The 16,616-nt window shown below is 39.7% G+C and overlaps 1 protein-coding gene across 1 annotated transcript in view; it reads left to right on the top strand.

The window, feature by feature from the left end:
- The first annotated feature begins 5,064 nt into the window (after nucleotides 1-5,064).
- LOC307034950 (tumor necrosis factor receptor superfamily member 19-like) overlaps nucleotides 5,065-16,616 on the top strand; it is a 15,397-nt gene continuing 3,845 nt past the window's right edge. Inside the window, 6 exon segments of the mRNA XM_079673872.1 lie at nucleotides 5,065-5,394; nucleotides 8,392-8,483; nucleotides 9,681-9,794; nucleotides 16,444-16,507; nucleotides 16,510-16,530; nucleotides 16,533-16,610. Coding sequence (XP_079529998.1) covers nucleotides 8,418-8,483; nucleotides 9,681-9,794; nucleotides 16,444-16,507; nucleotides 16,510-16,530; nucleotides 16,533-16,610 — 343 coding nt within the window. The 5' untranslated portion in view covers nucleotides 5,065-5,394; nucleotides 8,392-8,417.

Genomic DNA, 16,616 nt, shown 5'->3' with positions numbered 1-16,616 from the left:
GGCTTGTGAAAAAGCAGCATATGAGACATTTATTTTGGCCTCAAACTATTCAGTGGTCAAAGATGAAATTAATAGTATTTGAAATCATGTATTTGATTAACAGGGAGCAACTACAAAGCTTTAAACTGGGGTACTGGTTCCACTTTCTTTTTTTGTGAGCGTTTTTGATAAGCTGCAGTTGTCTTATTTCCTTTTTGATTTTTACATCAGCCAGTAAAGACACTGTTACAAACAATAAAATGTAATTCTGTTGATATGAACATTGCCATTTAGTCCAGACATTGACCTATAGAAGATTTCTGACGAGTCTTTATTCATTAATTTACGTTTTCAAAGTTGCATACTTCAGCTAACTCTTTGCTATGGGCCAGCATAGGCATTTGAACTATTTTTTGTATGCTGTTCATCTCAGCACTATAGACTGGGTGCGAGTTCATCTTCAATTCATTTATTGAGCGGGAGGCTGTGGCTCAGTGGATTTAGTTTAGTTTAGTTTATTTATTTAAACGTGTCGTGGACAGTCCCCCATCGATGAACAAAAACAGTAAATGGAGCAGCTTTAGCCGACATGGCTAATTTCCAGCTGTTGTCCCTGGCCAGATGGTAATAGACACCCTTAAAATCACAATATATCAACAGCATTAGTTATAAAAATAAATTTAAAAAAGGATGAAGGACAAGTTGATACAGGCGAAAGGATAAGAGAGGATAAAAGAGAACAATAAACAACATGTTACATACAGTACATGTCACATATAGCACATCACAATCACATAACAGAAACGAGGGGCAACATCCATGATCACAACATGTAACACAACATGTAACACACACGCCATATTCAACACAGACTAGTGTGTGCAGGTCTCAGTGAACCATGTTTTTAAGTGAAGGTGGTATGTGTATGTATGTCTTTGATTTGAGCGGGTAGAGAGTTCCAGTTTTCTATTGCTCTGACCGAGAATGATGACTGACCAAAAGTACTCTTCCTGAATGGAACTGATAGGTCGCCACGTGTGGATAGTGTGCTGGACTTGGAATCAGGGGGTAGCAAGTTCGAGCCCCACTGCATTTCGTTGTGTCCCTGGGCAAGACACTTCACCCCAAATTGCTCCTGTGGGGATTGTCCACAGTACTGAATGTAATGTCATGTCATGTCATTTAAAGTCACACTTCTGCAGAGACTATATGAAAAAACAAAGAGGTCTCACTCCCTCCTATTAAACTGGTGCAGTGTTCCGGAAGTAAATCTATTGATAACTGCAGCTGGAGCACTGCCCAGTTCTGGGTGGGCTTCAACCATCTGTTCAAACAATGGGCATCTGTGCTAAAGGGTGATTTATAGATGTTAGTGCTGCAGTAATTGATTTTAATTTTATGAGGGGATGTCAATTTGAGGGTAGAAGGCTATGCTTCCATTTTTATAAACACATGAACAAATAAAAATAAATAAATAGGGGATAAATAAACTGGGGAAGTGAATAAAAACAAAAAATAATCTATACAGAAAATAATAAATTTGGATGTATTAAGAATGAAAAAACAGAAGAATTATTGGTTGTTATTTTTCTATTTATTTATTGTTATTTTACTGTGCACATTTATTTATTTTGATAATAACCTGTAGCCTATTTATAGTTTCTAAATACACATTTCTTGATTGATATATCGATTAATTTATAGATTTTTGTTTTATTGTATAATTGAAATAAATACTAACAGTGCAGAAACGTCTATTTGAGTTCAGAAGAGCATGGAGATGTTAAAGCTTAAATACATTGGAATACATAAGGAGATGAATAAACAGGGACATTAATAAAAACAAACATTTATTTTAAACAGAAAACAATAACTTTAGATTCATTTAGCATGAAAAAAGTCAGGCAACATTTTAATAAATCAAAAATAACAGCCTGCATGTCAACATGTATTCATATAGTATGTTTTTCTCTGTGTAGATGGCACTGCAGGTTGCAAGGGTGACACACATTTCCCCACCAGTGCTTGCAGGTGCATTACTTTGATTAGCCTAAGCAGCTTATTTCGCGGAATTCTGGGACTTGTAGTCAGAACACCAAAAGAATGAGAGGCTGGCATGCACACTGCAGTGATGCGCACATCAACTTTGCTTTAACATCTCCATGAAGCTGAGCAGCCATTGGTTAATGCTCTTTCACATTAAAACCTTTTACACTACATTAGAGCAACATATTCAAATGCAAATATCCATATGTATATGTCAATGTGATGATGACTGTCTATATAGCATGTTCAGACATTGATAGGCTATCTGATGCATACAACAATTATTTTATGTTTTGTAAATATCGTTCAAAGTGGTGCAATGTGGGAAAAACAGCAGTATTACGTAGAAAAGTGACATCATCTCCTCAAAGTCAAGGACTCGCGGCACCATAAAACACCATGATGGGTTTCCTAATATACATCCTCTGAACATCATATGCAATATAAAAAAAACTCTTAGAAGTCAAAACTCCAACAATAAATATGCAAAAATACGTCACTCACCAGAGTAGCCTACTTCACTGTCAGCAATCCCAGGCTATAGCTAGCCTACATTCCCTCAATCATTTACATCCCAATGTTTTGCTTAAAATACCCTTCTGCAACACCCGGGTACATCTTAATGCCGCATTGGAGAGAGGGAGACAGAGATACTTACATTAGCAGCAGGCTGGCAGCAGCATCACTGCAGCATCTCTGTCCTCTGCACCGCACACAACTTCCTTTAAACCGTAAACATGACAAGAAAAGGTACCCAACGTGAACACTTCAGAGATTTTGGTTTGCATGGAATACGTCTTCAGTTGAGATGTCTAACAATCGCGGACAGTTTCATATACTGCAGGATTTTAGAGCACAGGTCTCTTAAAGGGACAGCTGCGGTGTAAAGCCCCGATGGGACTCACCAGCAATACGGGCTGGTCGAGTAGATTAGAATTCACTGACAAGAACCCAGCGGTGGATTGTTTCTATGCTACGTACATTTACTCAAGTACTAGCCTACTGACTGTACTTAAGTACAATTTTGAAGTACTTTACTTTAGTTTTTCCATTTAACGCGTCTTTATAGCCTACTTTTGCTCATTTTATTAAACAGCTTTAGTGACTTTTTAGATTTTGCATTTGAAAAGTTTGAAAATAATGCAACTGTAAACAATATATTTGTTGCTATTCAAGTTACAACTTACAATTATGCAAAAATATTACAAAAAGTTATTGCAGGCAATATTCTGCTTTTTACGGTTCCTCCCTTTCCTGAAGTGTGTTATAAAGGTGCATGTAAATGGTTTTCAAAGGCTAAAATCCTTTCACTCCATAGAGAGTTCCTCTCGCCCTCGCTCTCAGGGGAAAAAAAGAGAAGGTATTCAACCTTGATTTAAGAATAAAAAGTTGCAGTGGACCAGCAGTTCTCTGGTAGTTTATTCAAGAAGACCAACAAATAAATAACGACACCAACGTTCCAGTAGATGGAGACAACTGCAAGGCTGAAGTGTCTAAAGAGGAAGAGCCTTTGACTGCAGTATACAGACCATGATACAGACTCATGTCAGAGTGACATGCAGATCACCAGTGCACAAATCTAACCTCAACATAAAATACATGAATTTTAACAATAACAGTTAAAAACAGACATAAGAATATGCAACTGTCACAGTGTAAAACTATTCATTAAAAACAAATAAAGCTGATGAAAAAGTTAGATCTTCAATCGGCCTTATTCTGCTTTTTGTGGTTTTCCCTTTCCTGTAGTGTTATATTGTTTTTTGTGCATGTAAATGGTCTGCAAAGGCTAAAATCACTGGGACATGACCTATCACAACAGAGCCGTCCAGCTAACCAATCAGAGCAAACTGGGCTCTGGTTTTAGACAGAGGGTGAAAAGAGGTGCTGCAGCACAGGCAGCAGAGCAAAAATAGGACAAAAATGTTGGACATGAGCATGGAAACGTGTCCCAGTAGAGGCACAAAGTAGAACCAGTATGAACCTGAATATGAGCATAATAGTTCCCCTTCAACTCGACACATGAAGTGTTAATAATACTTTATTTGTGGCATATTTCACAAGAGACATGTGAATAAATAAACTAAGCAACATCTAATTACATTTGCAAACTAATTACATTTGCAAAGTATAGCTGCTTGAATGGATGCAAAACTTGCCCGGACATGTACAGTAATTGTCCACTTTAGCTGCAGTGTTGAACTTTTGTCCTCTGTGTCTTTGCCTCGGTGCAGAAATTCACAAACACGGACACATGCACGCGTGCACGCGCGCACACACACAGTCATTGTCATAGTCTTATCGTCACAATCCTCACAAATCAACTCGGTCGCAAAAAATGAAATTTCACATGTAGGAATATGAAGAAAATAATAATCAGAAAATGGAAAAACATTTGAGGTATTTAACAACATCTTTACTTGAGTCAGGATCTTTATTTAGAGGTTTATTTTTCTCAGTGGGACTGATTTTACTTTCAATGGCACAAGTTTTGTAAAAAAAAAAGAAAAGACACACGGATATATATTTTGTATTAAACTTTATTAAATAAGTTGTCCAGCCATGATGCAAAAGTTCCAACACATAACAAGCAATGATCCCTTTCCATGAATACAGTATATTTTCCAGCATGCAGACAAAATCAGTAAGTTGTCATTAAACCTGCTCTTCCTCAGAGTTTAATAAGAATACAAAAAAATATATATATCCACTTTTTGTTAGATGCTATAAGCATTTCATCGGCTTGCACTCTGCACAATGACAAAAAAAGTAAATTAGGACCGACAGGGACCCTGTGAAGGTAGGTCGACGGACCACAGTTTGGAAGCCACTTGGCTGGAGCTCAAAATCCAAGAGACCAACTTCCATGAAACAGCCATTAAATAAACCGCACACACACACACACACACACACACACACACACACACACACACACACACACACACACACACACACACACACACACACACACACACACACACGCACACGCACACGCGCGCGCACACACACACGCACACACACACACACACACACACAGTGAAGAGGGAGAGAGTAGACTCTGATAACAAAGCGGCAGAGGAAACGCTGTTATTGATCACATTTCTCAGCCAGTGTGTGTGTTTGCCTCGCACTGTGGGACGGCTCTTTGATGTGAGGCAGGCTGATCAGGGATCAGATACACGCGCGTCAGATCCATGAAGCCACCCCCTCTCCCCGTCTTTGATCTGTGGCAGAGTGTAGTCCTGCTCGCTGTGTTTCTTCAGCTGACATGGTGAGCGGACCGGTGCGGGACACACAGCTCACCTCTCACCGGTCTGCTGTCGACTTAAAACCACCAACAACTTCACTTAAATACTCTTTTTCTCTCAGGTAAGAAGAGACTTTCATACGTTTCTAGACGTTCGATGTTTGGGCTCTTACGACAACGAACACAGAACAAGCCTTTGGTTCGTTTTCAAGCTTTACATGTGCACTAGCCACTGGTGTAAAGTAACTAAGTACATTTACTCAAGTACTGTATTTTAGAACAATTTCGAGGGACTTGTTCTTGACTTCAGTGTTCCATGTGTTGCTACTTAGTACTTTTACTCCACTACAAGCCAGAGGTAAATTGTGTATTTTGACTCCACTACATGTATTTAATACCTTTAATTACTTAGCAAATTTCGATTGATGATGTGAAATATAATCAACACTTAAATAAGACTTTAGTTACACCTGGAGTCAAATTCTCAAGCTACCCTGCAGTATACAAAGTCATTCAAACTAGCTGCACATTTACCAGCGTTGATAACACTTTAATGCATCAATAATTATAATCACAACATATAATATATATTATTCTGAAATGTGCCAATCTGCATAATGAGTACTTTTACTTTTGGTACTTTAAGTATATTTTGATGCTGATACTTTTGTACTTTTACTTGAGTAAGTAGGTTCTTACACTCTGGTACTTCTACTTTGACTTAAGTCAGAGATATACTTCTCCCACCTCTGACTATTACAATACCGATGCTGTTATAGCTACACTGTAAGATAAGCTGACTGTAATGTGGCTTTAAAATGTGCAGTTGTTGAAAAGTTACTCCGATGTTTTACTTAAGTAAAAGTACCGATACTACAGAGTCAAAATACTCAGTTACAAATCATAATCCTGCATTCAAAATTGTACAAAAAAAAGTATTAGCAAAATTAAGTTATTATTAATTATGTAGCCTTATGTACCGAAGTAGTCATTGTGCAGAATGGCCCATTTAAGCACCGTATATATTGGTACTTTTAAAAATGATAATTATTTTTGCATTAATGTGTTCATCACTTCACTGTGGCACTTGATAAAGGTGGGGTTTATTTGAATTACATTATACACTGCTGGGTAGCTTTACCTATATAATGTGATATTATACGAGTTAATTGATATATTTTAATAATAGTGGTAACTAAATGTGTTAAATAAATGTAGATTAGTAAAACTATAAAGTAGCATAATGTGAAAATGCTCAAGCAAAGAAGTATCTAAATTGTGTACTTAAGTTCAATACTTGTCTTTATGTACTTAGTTACATTCCACCACTGGAAAAGTACTCAGATGTTTTACTCAAGTTCAAGTAGCAGTACATAATAGTAATTTAAAATGTTACTTAAGTAAAAGTAAAAAAAGTATCAGCATCAAATTAGACTTAAAGCACTAAAAGTAAAAGTACTGGTTATGCCTAAAGACCCATTTCAGAAACATAAGGTGTACATGATGTATATGAAATGACTGGATTATGATCGGAGGTGAAAGAAAGTGATCACTGAAGTAAAAGTAGCCATACCTTAATGTCAAAATACTCCATTACAAGTACAATTCCTACATTATATATGAAGTACAGATCAGAGATCAGTTTAATGAACTTAAAGTATAGCAAAGTTAATTTATGCTTTTTTATTACAACCTCTACAGATTTACATTAAGAAGACTCATAGGAACATTACATTAAAATAAATAAGATGGAAACTAAGTACATACTTGTACCTTACTTTAGTATTTCTATACTTTTACTCTACTTCACTTAGCTTTAGGGACTTTTCAGATGTTGAATTAAAACATGTGATAGTCTTTCAACATAATGAATCTCTAAAAATGTAACTAGTGGACACACATGTTTAAGGTACAATAAAGTACAATTAAACAATATATTACAAAAAAGTAGGGATGTCCCGATCACCTTTTTTTGCTCCCGATCCGATTCCGATCATTTGATTTTGACAATTTGCCGATACCGATTTTTCCCGATCCGATCTTTATGCAATGCATTAAGAGGAAAAAAAGAAAAAAAGCATTCAAGTTGTCCCTTAAGGTTATTTTTTTATTTAAATTGGATATTCTATCCAACATGGATATAGCTTCTTTCTTTCACAGCAGCATTGGATCAGTTCAGTTGTGCAGCATTGGATCAAAACAAAATAAAGCTTTCAGTACTCGTTAGCTTACTGCTACAGTTAGACACTGCGCCCCGCCCACTCTGTTGCCAGATTTGAGAGAAATAAGCAACCAGGTCTGAAAACAAGCCCCAAAGAAGCAACGCATACATGATGTTCTGTAATTTGAAACCAAAACTAAGGCCTCAGGATGACTTTAAGACTTGAACATGGTCATTTTTGTTTTGTAACATTGAATACAACATTTAAAAAAAAAAAAGAAAAGAAAAAAAAAATCCCGATCCCCGATTTTGTTTCTCCCGATTCCGATCTTTTGAAAATCACGTGATCGGCTTCGATCGCCGATCACGTGATCGGATTGGGACATCTCTACAAAAAAGTATTCGGGATTAATAATGTGTGCATCAAAACTGTGTTTCAACAACAGTAAAATGCTGCTTGATGCAACAATATTAACAATCTCAAAATGTCATATATAAAATAATATATCACATATTTCTGCATAGTTAGTATTTTAACTTTGTATACTTTAAGTACATTTTGCCGACCTGTACTTTTACATCAGAAGGTAGGAATTGTACTTGTAATGGAGTATTTTGACAAAATGAATGGCTACCTTTATTTCAGTAAAGGATCTGAGTACTTCTTCCACACTGATCATAATCCAGCACATTTAAATATATGATCCTGAAATGGGCCTTTAGGCATTACCATTACTTTTGGTACTTTAAGTATAATTGAAGGCCAACACGTTTTACTTTTATTAAGTACGATTTAGAATGGAGGACTTTCACCTGTAACTTGAGTACTTTTACAAATTGACTACTTCTTCCACCACTGCCTAAACCTGCCTGTATTGGTAGTACAACTCAGAAGAAAATGTTAGTTTTGAGTTTTGCCGCTAGTACTGAGTCGTCTTCTGTTGTGTCCTGTTTACAGCTGCAGGCAACAAGTGCTTCATCAACATGTTCAGGATCCTTCAACACACCTTCTCACTCCTGCTCACCGTGCATGTCATATATTCAGCTCTGGTAAGCATTTCCTCATTTTATTTTCAACACAAGAAAGAAAACAAGATCATTTTTGTTCTTTTGATTTGCTTACAACCTATAATTACCACAATTTACAGTGTCCGACCCGTGCAAAACATTTCCATTAGGATAAACGCTTTGCAGTTTCAAAACCGATGTAAATATAAAAACACAAATGTGCCAAAACACATAGAAATGATGAAACATCTTCACCAACTTGACAACACATGGGTTTAGAAAACATTCACCAACTTGGCGAAACAAATACAGCATTTACTAAAAGCGCTGTATAAACAAAACACTGCAAGATGGAAGTTGGCCAAGACCAAGAGGGAAAGTACATTAAAGGCAAACAAAAAATGGTGTTACCGTAATGGTACATTTTAGTTTTTTTACGTCAAAATTCATAATCATTTGACGGATTGATTAGTACTTTAATACATCCAGAGGTTTGCCATGTCAGAGTTTTTCAGTATCGAGGCAAATCAGGTTTAACTGTCAGGACTCCCCATCAAAGAAGTCTTCTGTCTGAGTTTTACTCTCTTAAAAGCGCTGTATAAACAAAACACTGCAAGAAGCTCAAAACACAACGGAAACCAGGGGACACTTAAAAGTGATTCACACAGCTTGGACTGAAACTGAAGTATTTCTACTTGTACCTAATTACCTCACCTCTGCACACATGCACATGAACTGCTTAACAGGCAACGGCTGGTAACACTGGCCAGGCTGAGTGTCATTTTACTTTTTATTGTATTTGTATTGTATTTGTTATCTTCTCTCTTGCGATTCTTGTATTTCTTGGACACCTTCAAAAGGGCCCTCAAGTCCCATCTGTTTGCCAAGGCTTTCGGCCCCTAAACCGATCTGTTGTTTTGCCTGTCTGACTTTTTGTTTTGTTATGTTTGTTTTTTGCCCTATTACTTGTAAAGCGACCTTGGGTCCCTTGAAAGGCGCTATATAAATCCAAGCTACTATTATTATTATTATTATTATTATTGCTTTTGATTAAGAATCTGCTGCTTTTCCCACAGGGCTCATTACATGTTATCTCATCCCAACAGTATCAGACTTGTTTTTGAAGAAATCCCTTTAAACTATTATGAGAGAGATTAGCTGTGGATCCAGTCTGTTGTGGATGAAAGTAGTGATGACACACAGGAATCTCTAACTTTCACCAAACGTCTGTCCCCTCAGATTCCTGTGGGGGCCGAGGAGGAGACAAGGGAGTGCCGAGAGCAGGAGTACAAGGACCGCTTCGGGAGCTGTAGACCCTGCAGGCAGTGTGATGCAGGACAGGAGCTCTCAAAGGTGGGTACACCTTCAATAAACAGGGTTATTTATTTTAGCTATTAGGCAGCAGCTGTTGGAGCTAAATGCTAACATCAGCATGCTAACATGTTCACAAGGGATATGCTGTTTGACTAGCTCTAACACCCACTGTGCCTAGTACCAGTGCTTGAAAGTAACTCAAATATACTAAAGCACCATATTTAAGTACTATTTTGACCATGCTCACCATCTTAAAAGAGCTAGCTAGCATGCTAACATGAGCTAAATGGTGCTAAAATGATTACTGTGCCTGAATGTCATTTGTTTTTGCAGCCATAAACAAACCTGTGAAGTTTTGCGAATCCTTAAAATATGCCTTCACGTTATACGGCTGATTCTCAAAGGTTTTTGTTGCTGTTTTTCTGGTTTTATAGATGTCAAAAACAATTAACAAAAGGGGAACACTTACAACATTTGCCTTGGAGTTGAGTAGAAGCATGAAGCAGCATAACATGGAAATACTCAAGTAAAGTACAAATACACTTGAGTAAATGTACTTTCCACTACTGGTAGTCCAATGAGGGATCTATTATCGGTCAGTTGAATCAACTTCCTGTACCTAAAGGAAGTGTGATGGTGAAAAAAACCCTCTGCAAATGAAAAGCAAGGACAAGGTTTAGAAAAGTGTATCCAACATTATTTATTACTTCCTCTCTTTCATGCAGAGCACCCCTCTTTAATCAGTCACACCCATACTCCTGACCTCCTGCGGCTGAATGGCTTCCATTGTTTCTCCCCGCTGCTCCCTGTCCAACTCATTGTCTTCACCGTTTGAAGCCAGCCATGCCTAAGCTTGCTGCTCTTTCAACTGGGACTACACTTCTCCTCTCCTCCACCTACCTTAGCCACAGGTTTATGTGTGCTTTGTACAAACAGGCTTCAAAAGCTTTTTCCTCTCTGGCAGCCAGCGTTAGGAGGGTTACTTAAAAAATGTACTCTGTTACAATTACTAGTTACCTGTAAAAACGCTTAAAATCAGTGACTCGTTAACTATGTTCGTTATTCTCGCGTCCAGGAGAGAAGCTTTAAAAATGAGAATAAATGGAGTCTCTGAGAAGATTCAAATGGGATACTTTAATTAAAAAAGGCGTGGTTGTGTTACAAGCAGAATATTGTTCAGGTGAGGAGAGAAAAGCTGCAGCTCCCTCTCGCAATGGCGGCCGTGAAGAAGAGAGCACACAAGTCTTCGTACTTCCCGCTTGCTGGCTGTTCGCTCCTCCTCTCTGGGAGCTGCAGTGACGTAGGGGACTCCCCCCCTCGTTCTGCTGAGTCCGATATTGCGTTATACGGAGGATTCCGACATTTTACATTAATTGCTTACTTCCACATGCCTCTTCTCCTCATATTCTCTTTCATCACTTTTCATTTAACACATTCTAAACGCTGTAATTCGGGAAATACTTCACGGCATTTTGGTTTCCGGTGGAGTTCCGGATGTTGTCACATGCCACCCACGTCTGTAAACAATAATGTATTCAAATAAACTGTACCTTCATTTAGTATTCAGCATGGTAGTATCTCGACATCTATAGTTGTAGTGTTAAATCAGTAGGTTTCGGTGTGCATCACTCCATGTCATTTCGCTACTAAATTCACCTCTTTAGGAAATAGTATATTAGCCACATGCTAAATGCTAACCGGAGATGAAGGATTTTCAGAATAAAAGCTTAACAACTGGTTGTGCACGAGAATTTCTGGTTTTTTCAGTATAAAACAGCATGTAAACTGACGGTATGTTTAAGCTACATTATACCATCAAAACATTGATTTGAATTTCTAACACTCGAAAAAAAAAACGAAACAAAAAGAAGAATCCAAGATATTTAGGATTAAAAATGTGTGTCCCCTTTAATGATATGTATAGTTGTATAGTATAGTGCATTCTGAAAGAGAAGAGTATAATGTAAACGTACTGATAATAGTTTTTCTTGCAGTTTTTTAGCTGAGTGCACCCTTTGAAAAGTGTTCCAAGACCAAGAGTGAAAGTACAGTTAAGGCAAACAGAACATGTGTGTTACTGTAGTGGTACCTTTTTTGGTTTTATACGTCATAATTCATAAACATTTAATAGGTTCATTAGTACTTTAATACATCCAGAGGTTTGCCATGTCAGAGTTTTTAAGTATAGAGGCAAGTCAGGTTTAACTGTTAGGAGTCACAATGAAAAATGTCTTCTGTCTGTAAAGTTTTCTTTCAAAATGACTGAAAACTTCTACTCTCATCCCAGCTTTCCCCTACCGGTGGAAAAAATCTGCATCACGCTTGACATCTGTTGCACACATGCATTTAAGCCTGGTTGCCTTTAATCTACGTGCACGCAGACATGCACTCTGTGGTCGCTCATACGCTTCAGTAGTCCTCGTGTTCCCTCAGCTCCACAGGCATGAATGCTGCTAGCCACCCCGGGGTCCTGGTTAATAATTGGCCGCCTCGCTCTTTCTCTGAAGGTAGCGGGAGTCCCGCTCACAGCGGCAACCCGGCCCTGCAACTCAGAGAAAGTTTCCCAGAGAAACAACTTCTGAAGACAATCCATGCATGTTCTGAAAGGCAGGGCTCAGAGGGAAGCAGAGTTTTGGAGTCGCTCTGTGCAGCTGCCATGGAGATCCCAGAGGAATGTGCCCCAGTTTGCTCTGGAAGTTTGCCTCTGGAAGCTGCTCTTAGGCGGGCTGACACACATCAATTAGCCCCTTTACACTAACTGTAGCTAAAAGAACCACACACAGAGGGAACGGCCATTACATTAAAACCACTTATTCTGTCTCAGACATTTTTCATTCATGGTAAATTGGACTTGTGCTGTATCAAGCATGCGAGGGGAAATGCTGGAAGACTGCCAGCAGCCTAAAAACACAACTTTGATGTGTCTTGTAGTTTGTAGCAAGAGTGAAACATTTCCTGCAGCCACACTTCCAGGGCAAAGGACTTCTGAATGAGAGACAAAAGGGTGTAAAAGCAACTTATACAATTGTCAAATTCAGAGAACAAGCATTATCCTCACTGTTATGTGTATAAAAACAACATAAACCAGCTGTAATAGAGTGAAGACATACTCTGACAGCTCAATCATAGCTATATTTTAAAACTTAACGGAGGAATGGGTACGGACAGACAAATATTCAAAGTAGCCGTGAAAAAAGCAATTACTCATAAAGGCAGAACCTTCTACAGTATTGGATGAAAATCATTCATGAGATGGAGAGACTGACATGTTTATAACACTAATAAAAGAGTTATACACTGTCGAATGGTCTCAATAGTTAACATATATCTTGAATTTGTATGATTGGAGATATACCCTACTCATACTGTTGGGATTTATACTGACCTTGATTATTTGCGGGGAAAAATGCATTGATAAATCTCCATCTTGTGTCCATAATACACAAGAATTAACTTTCTGAAGGCTCTAGAACACAGGCTGTCTGGTTACTGTGCGGATGTTGCTTTTTAATTGTCTGAACAAATGAAGTTTGAGTGGGGAAAAAGGGAAACAGAGAGGAGGAGTGTGTTGTATCCCAGACAGAGCACTGCTCTAGCTCTCATACTTTGTTTTCAGTGTTGGTTCATTACCAGATCAGATGACTTGCTGCCCCCCTTGTGATTCCCTACTAATCTGAGAAATATCTCTGCGTCTGAACATGCTTCAGCTCTCTCTCTCTACACTCTTCTGCTGTTATGCTTGGCAGTCCCACTAAACTAGATCCGGAGATAGGGCATGGAAATGGGATGTTGAGTATCTGTTTTTAAGGATTCACACATGAGTGTCCATTTGCTTAAAGGGGCCCTATTATGATCATTTCCAGGTTCATATTAGTATTATGTGTCTCTACTGTGACATGTCTGCATGCTTTAATGTTCAAAAAGCTCTTTATTCTTCTCATACTGCCTGTGCTGCAGCACCTCTTTTCACCCTCTGTCTGAAACCAGAGCCCAGTCTGCTCTGATTGGTTCGTTGGTCGGCTCTGTTGTGATTGGTCAACCGCATAGAGATGTCCCGCCCCTTATCCTCATCTCATACAATGTGTTGTAGAGCTAGCCAATAGAAGCACAAGTGTTTAGTGATGTCAATATGTTTTAATTATGGTGCTTAAGTAAATGTATTGTGTTACTGTCCAGAACTGCTTAATGTGTATTCATTTGCAGTTATTGGTGGCTTTTTAATGGTGTGTTGGGAAAGGCTTACACATTTAGTTCTCACCCTTTCCTATAATAACAACGTCACAGTTTACCACAGAGTAAGGAGTTTCTTTGAGCTGCTCAGTCAGTGCAGGATGTTGGCTCTGCAGCTTTGTTCGCGGGGATAAAAGAAGAAAGAGATCACTCCTTGATGATCTGTGCCGCCTGGATCAGAGGGCCAGAAGTTGGCCTGTTTTTCCTTTTGTTTCAGTGCTCTGACCCGCCCCTGACGACGTGGCATCGGCCCCCGTCCTGCCATGTGGGGCCCCGCAGGCAGAGCTAGTGCCAGTGCTGAGCATGGGGGGGGGGGTGGGGGGGGCTGGGGAAACCATCCTTCATGTGGAAGTTGGTCACCTACAGCACTTTCTTGAGGAGTAGTATTAGGGTTGAGTGTTTTGGTAGTTTTCCAGCCTCCCTTCACTCAGTCTGAGCTTCCCACAGTCACGGGGGCACGATGATACGATACGATTTGATATCGGTTACGATATGTTACGATGTGGTTACGATACGATACTACGAGTTACAATACTATACAATCGGATACACCACAATACGTAACGATGCGACACGACACCTTACGATACGAAAGGTATGGTATGATGCGTTACTTTGGGATACGATTAGATACGTTGCGACACCTAACGATACGATATGAACCGATACGATACAATATGATGCAATATGTTCAAGAAGACCCGTTACCGTACATATGACCTGGGATTAAACTCTACATGTTTTAATACTTTGGTCTAACCTCATAGGTGGTAACAATCCACATTGGTGTAGTTTAGAAGCAAAGGTCATGGTGAGAAGAACTAAAACTCAACACTGAACTAACACCAAATATATTAATTGTATTTCTGTACTCCAGCTGTTCATTTCCATCTCTTGTTTTGTAATTCGTACTCTTTAAAATCCCTCAAACGTTGTGTTGAAAGACCTCAATGACAAACTGACATTTAAATGACAGCTGATATTACTGTACGCCGCGCTGAGTGAAAAGCTTCTGCAGGGATGACATCATGCATTGATCCGTCATTATCAGCTCCGAAGCAGCTGCCCTCCTGTTGTCCAGCGGAGCAATCATGAGCCAGGAGGATAGACATGGGGAGGGGGGCCAGCTTCAAACGGGGTTTCTCTTCTCTCTTCGCCCGTGTCCCGTTTCACTGCCCGGGCATGCAGTCCTGCAGGAATGTGGGCACAACAAGTCTGACATGGGGGGGGGAGGTTGGGTTAGGGGAAGCAGACTGGCAAGATATAAAGAAGGGGGGGGGGGGGGGGGGGTGTAAAGATGCGATCGTCCGATGGCACCGTCAGAAGATGAGGATTTCAGTCCTTCCTGCCAAACACATGACGTTGAACCCTTGAGCCAGCCTGGCCCGAGGTGGACCGGCGATATGGAGCGTTGCAGCTGTTATGAACTCTCCATATAAGGCCGGGAAGGGAAGGGAAAAGTGGAGGTGGGGGGGAGAGGGACAGAGAAAGAGTGAGAAACAGAGAGGGGGTGGCTGATGAGTGATAAAGAGGGGAACGACATAAGAAAGAAGACTTGGTCGCCCACTGTTGCTTCTGAGATTAACACAAAGAGAACAGAGGAAATAAATCGTCCTCCATACTGAAATAATCAAGCAGGTATTTTATTTATATAAATACGTGGGTGTTATGATCAATGGACAAACACAATAAAGTTATTTTGGTATCGTGTCGTATCAGACCAGAGGTCCTCATTTCTACACTGCCGGTTGTTGTAGAAAACAATGTGGAATGTGAAAAAGTTATACTCATTCTAAAATAAATAATTCAACGAACCAAACATAGTTCTTCTTTCTGTCTACATTTGAGTCAGAGCTGGCAAAAACATATTTTTCCCCAACAATAATCTTTCAAAAACGTCTTGGTTTCAGGTGAACAAATCCTCAAAAGGTGGTTGAGCATTAGATCAGTCACATAGCAGGAGGAAGCTGTGCTTTTAAAGTGCTGTTTCAATTGTTGAAGACGACAAAAAGAGTATTCAACTTATTTTCTCCATATACCTCTCCATAATCCTTCCCCCCTTCCTGAAGCGTTTCCTTTTGCTCACTGGCCACTCAATCAACGGACACTCACAGAGTCTGCTTGGAGAGGGAGTTGCACAAAAACGCAGCAATAAACTTGCAATAATACAACAGTGGGATGTCCCCCAGGTCCTTTATTATTCAAATGCCTGGCTTTCTGGGTCTTGCAGCGGAAGGCCGCTCTTTCAAACGGAGAGAGTCAGGGAGATTATTGCCAGTGTAAGATGGACTCTCAAAAGAGGCCGGCCTTTGTTCTCCTCTGATCCCGCGAGCCAAGATCATTCTTTATTCAGACCCCCGGTAGTCCACATTCAAGCCCTCTTTTCACCAGCTGCACATCTCCCCAAATCACCAACCCCACCTCTTACGCGGTGTATTTCTCCCGTTAATCCCCCCAGGAATGTGGCTTTGGTTATGGAGAGGATGCCCGGTGCGTGCCCTGCCGGAGCAGCCGCTTCAAGAGGACCGCAGTCTGCAGAAGTGCAAACCTGCCTGGACTGCGGACTCATCAACCGCCTCCAGAAGGGCAACTGCTCGACCACCAGCAACGCCGTGTGTGGAGAGTGTGTGT

This window comes from Notothenia rossii, assembly GCF_949606895.1.
Source record: "Notothenia rossii genome assembly, chromosome: 4".
Lineage (NCBI taxonomy): Eukaryota > Metazoa > Chordata > Actinopteri > Perciformes > Nototheniidae > Notothenia > Notothenia rossii.
This window is presented reverse-complemented; position numbering and strand designations above follow the sequence as displayed.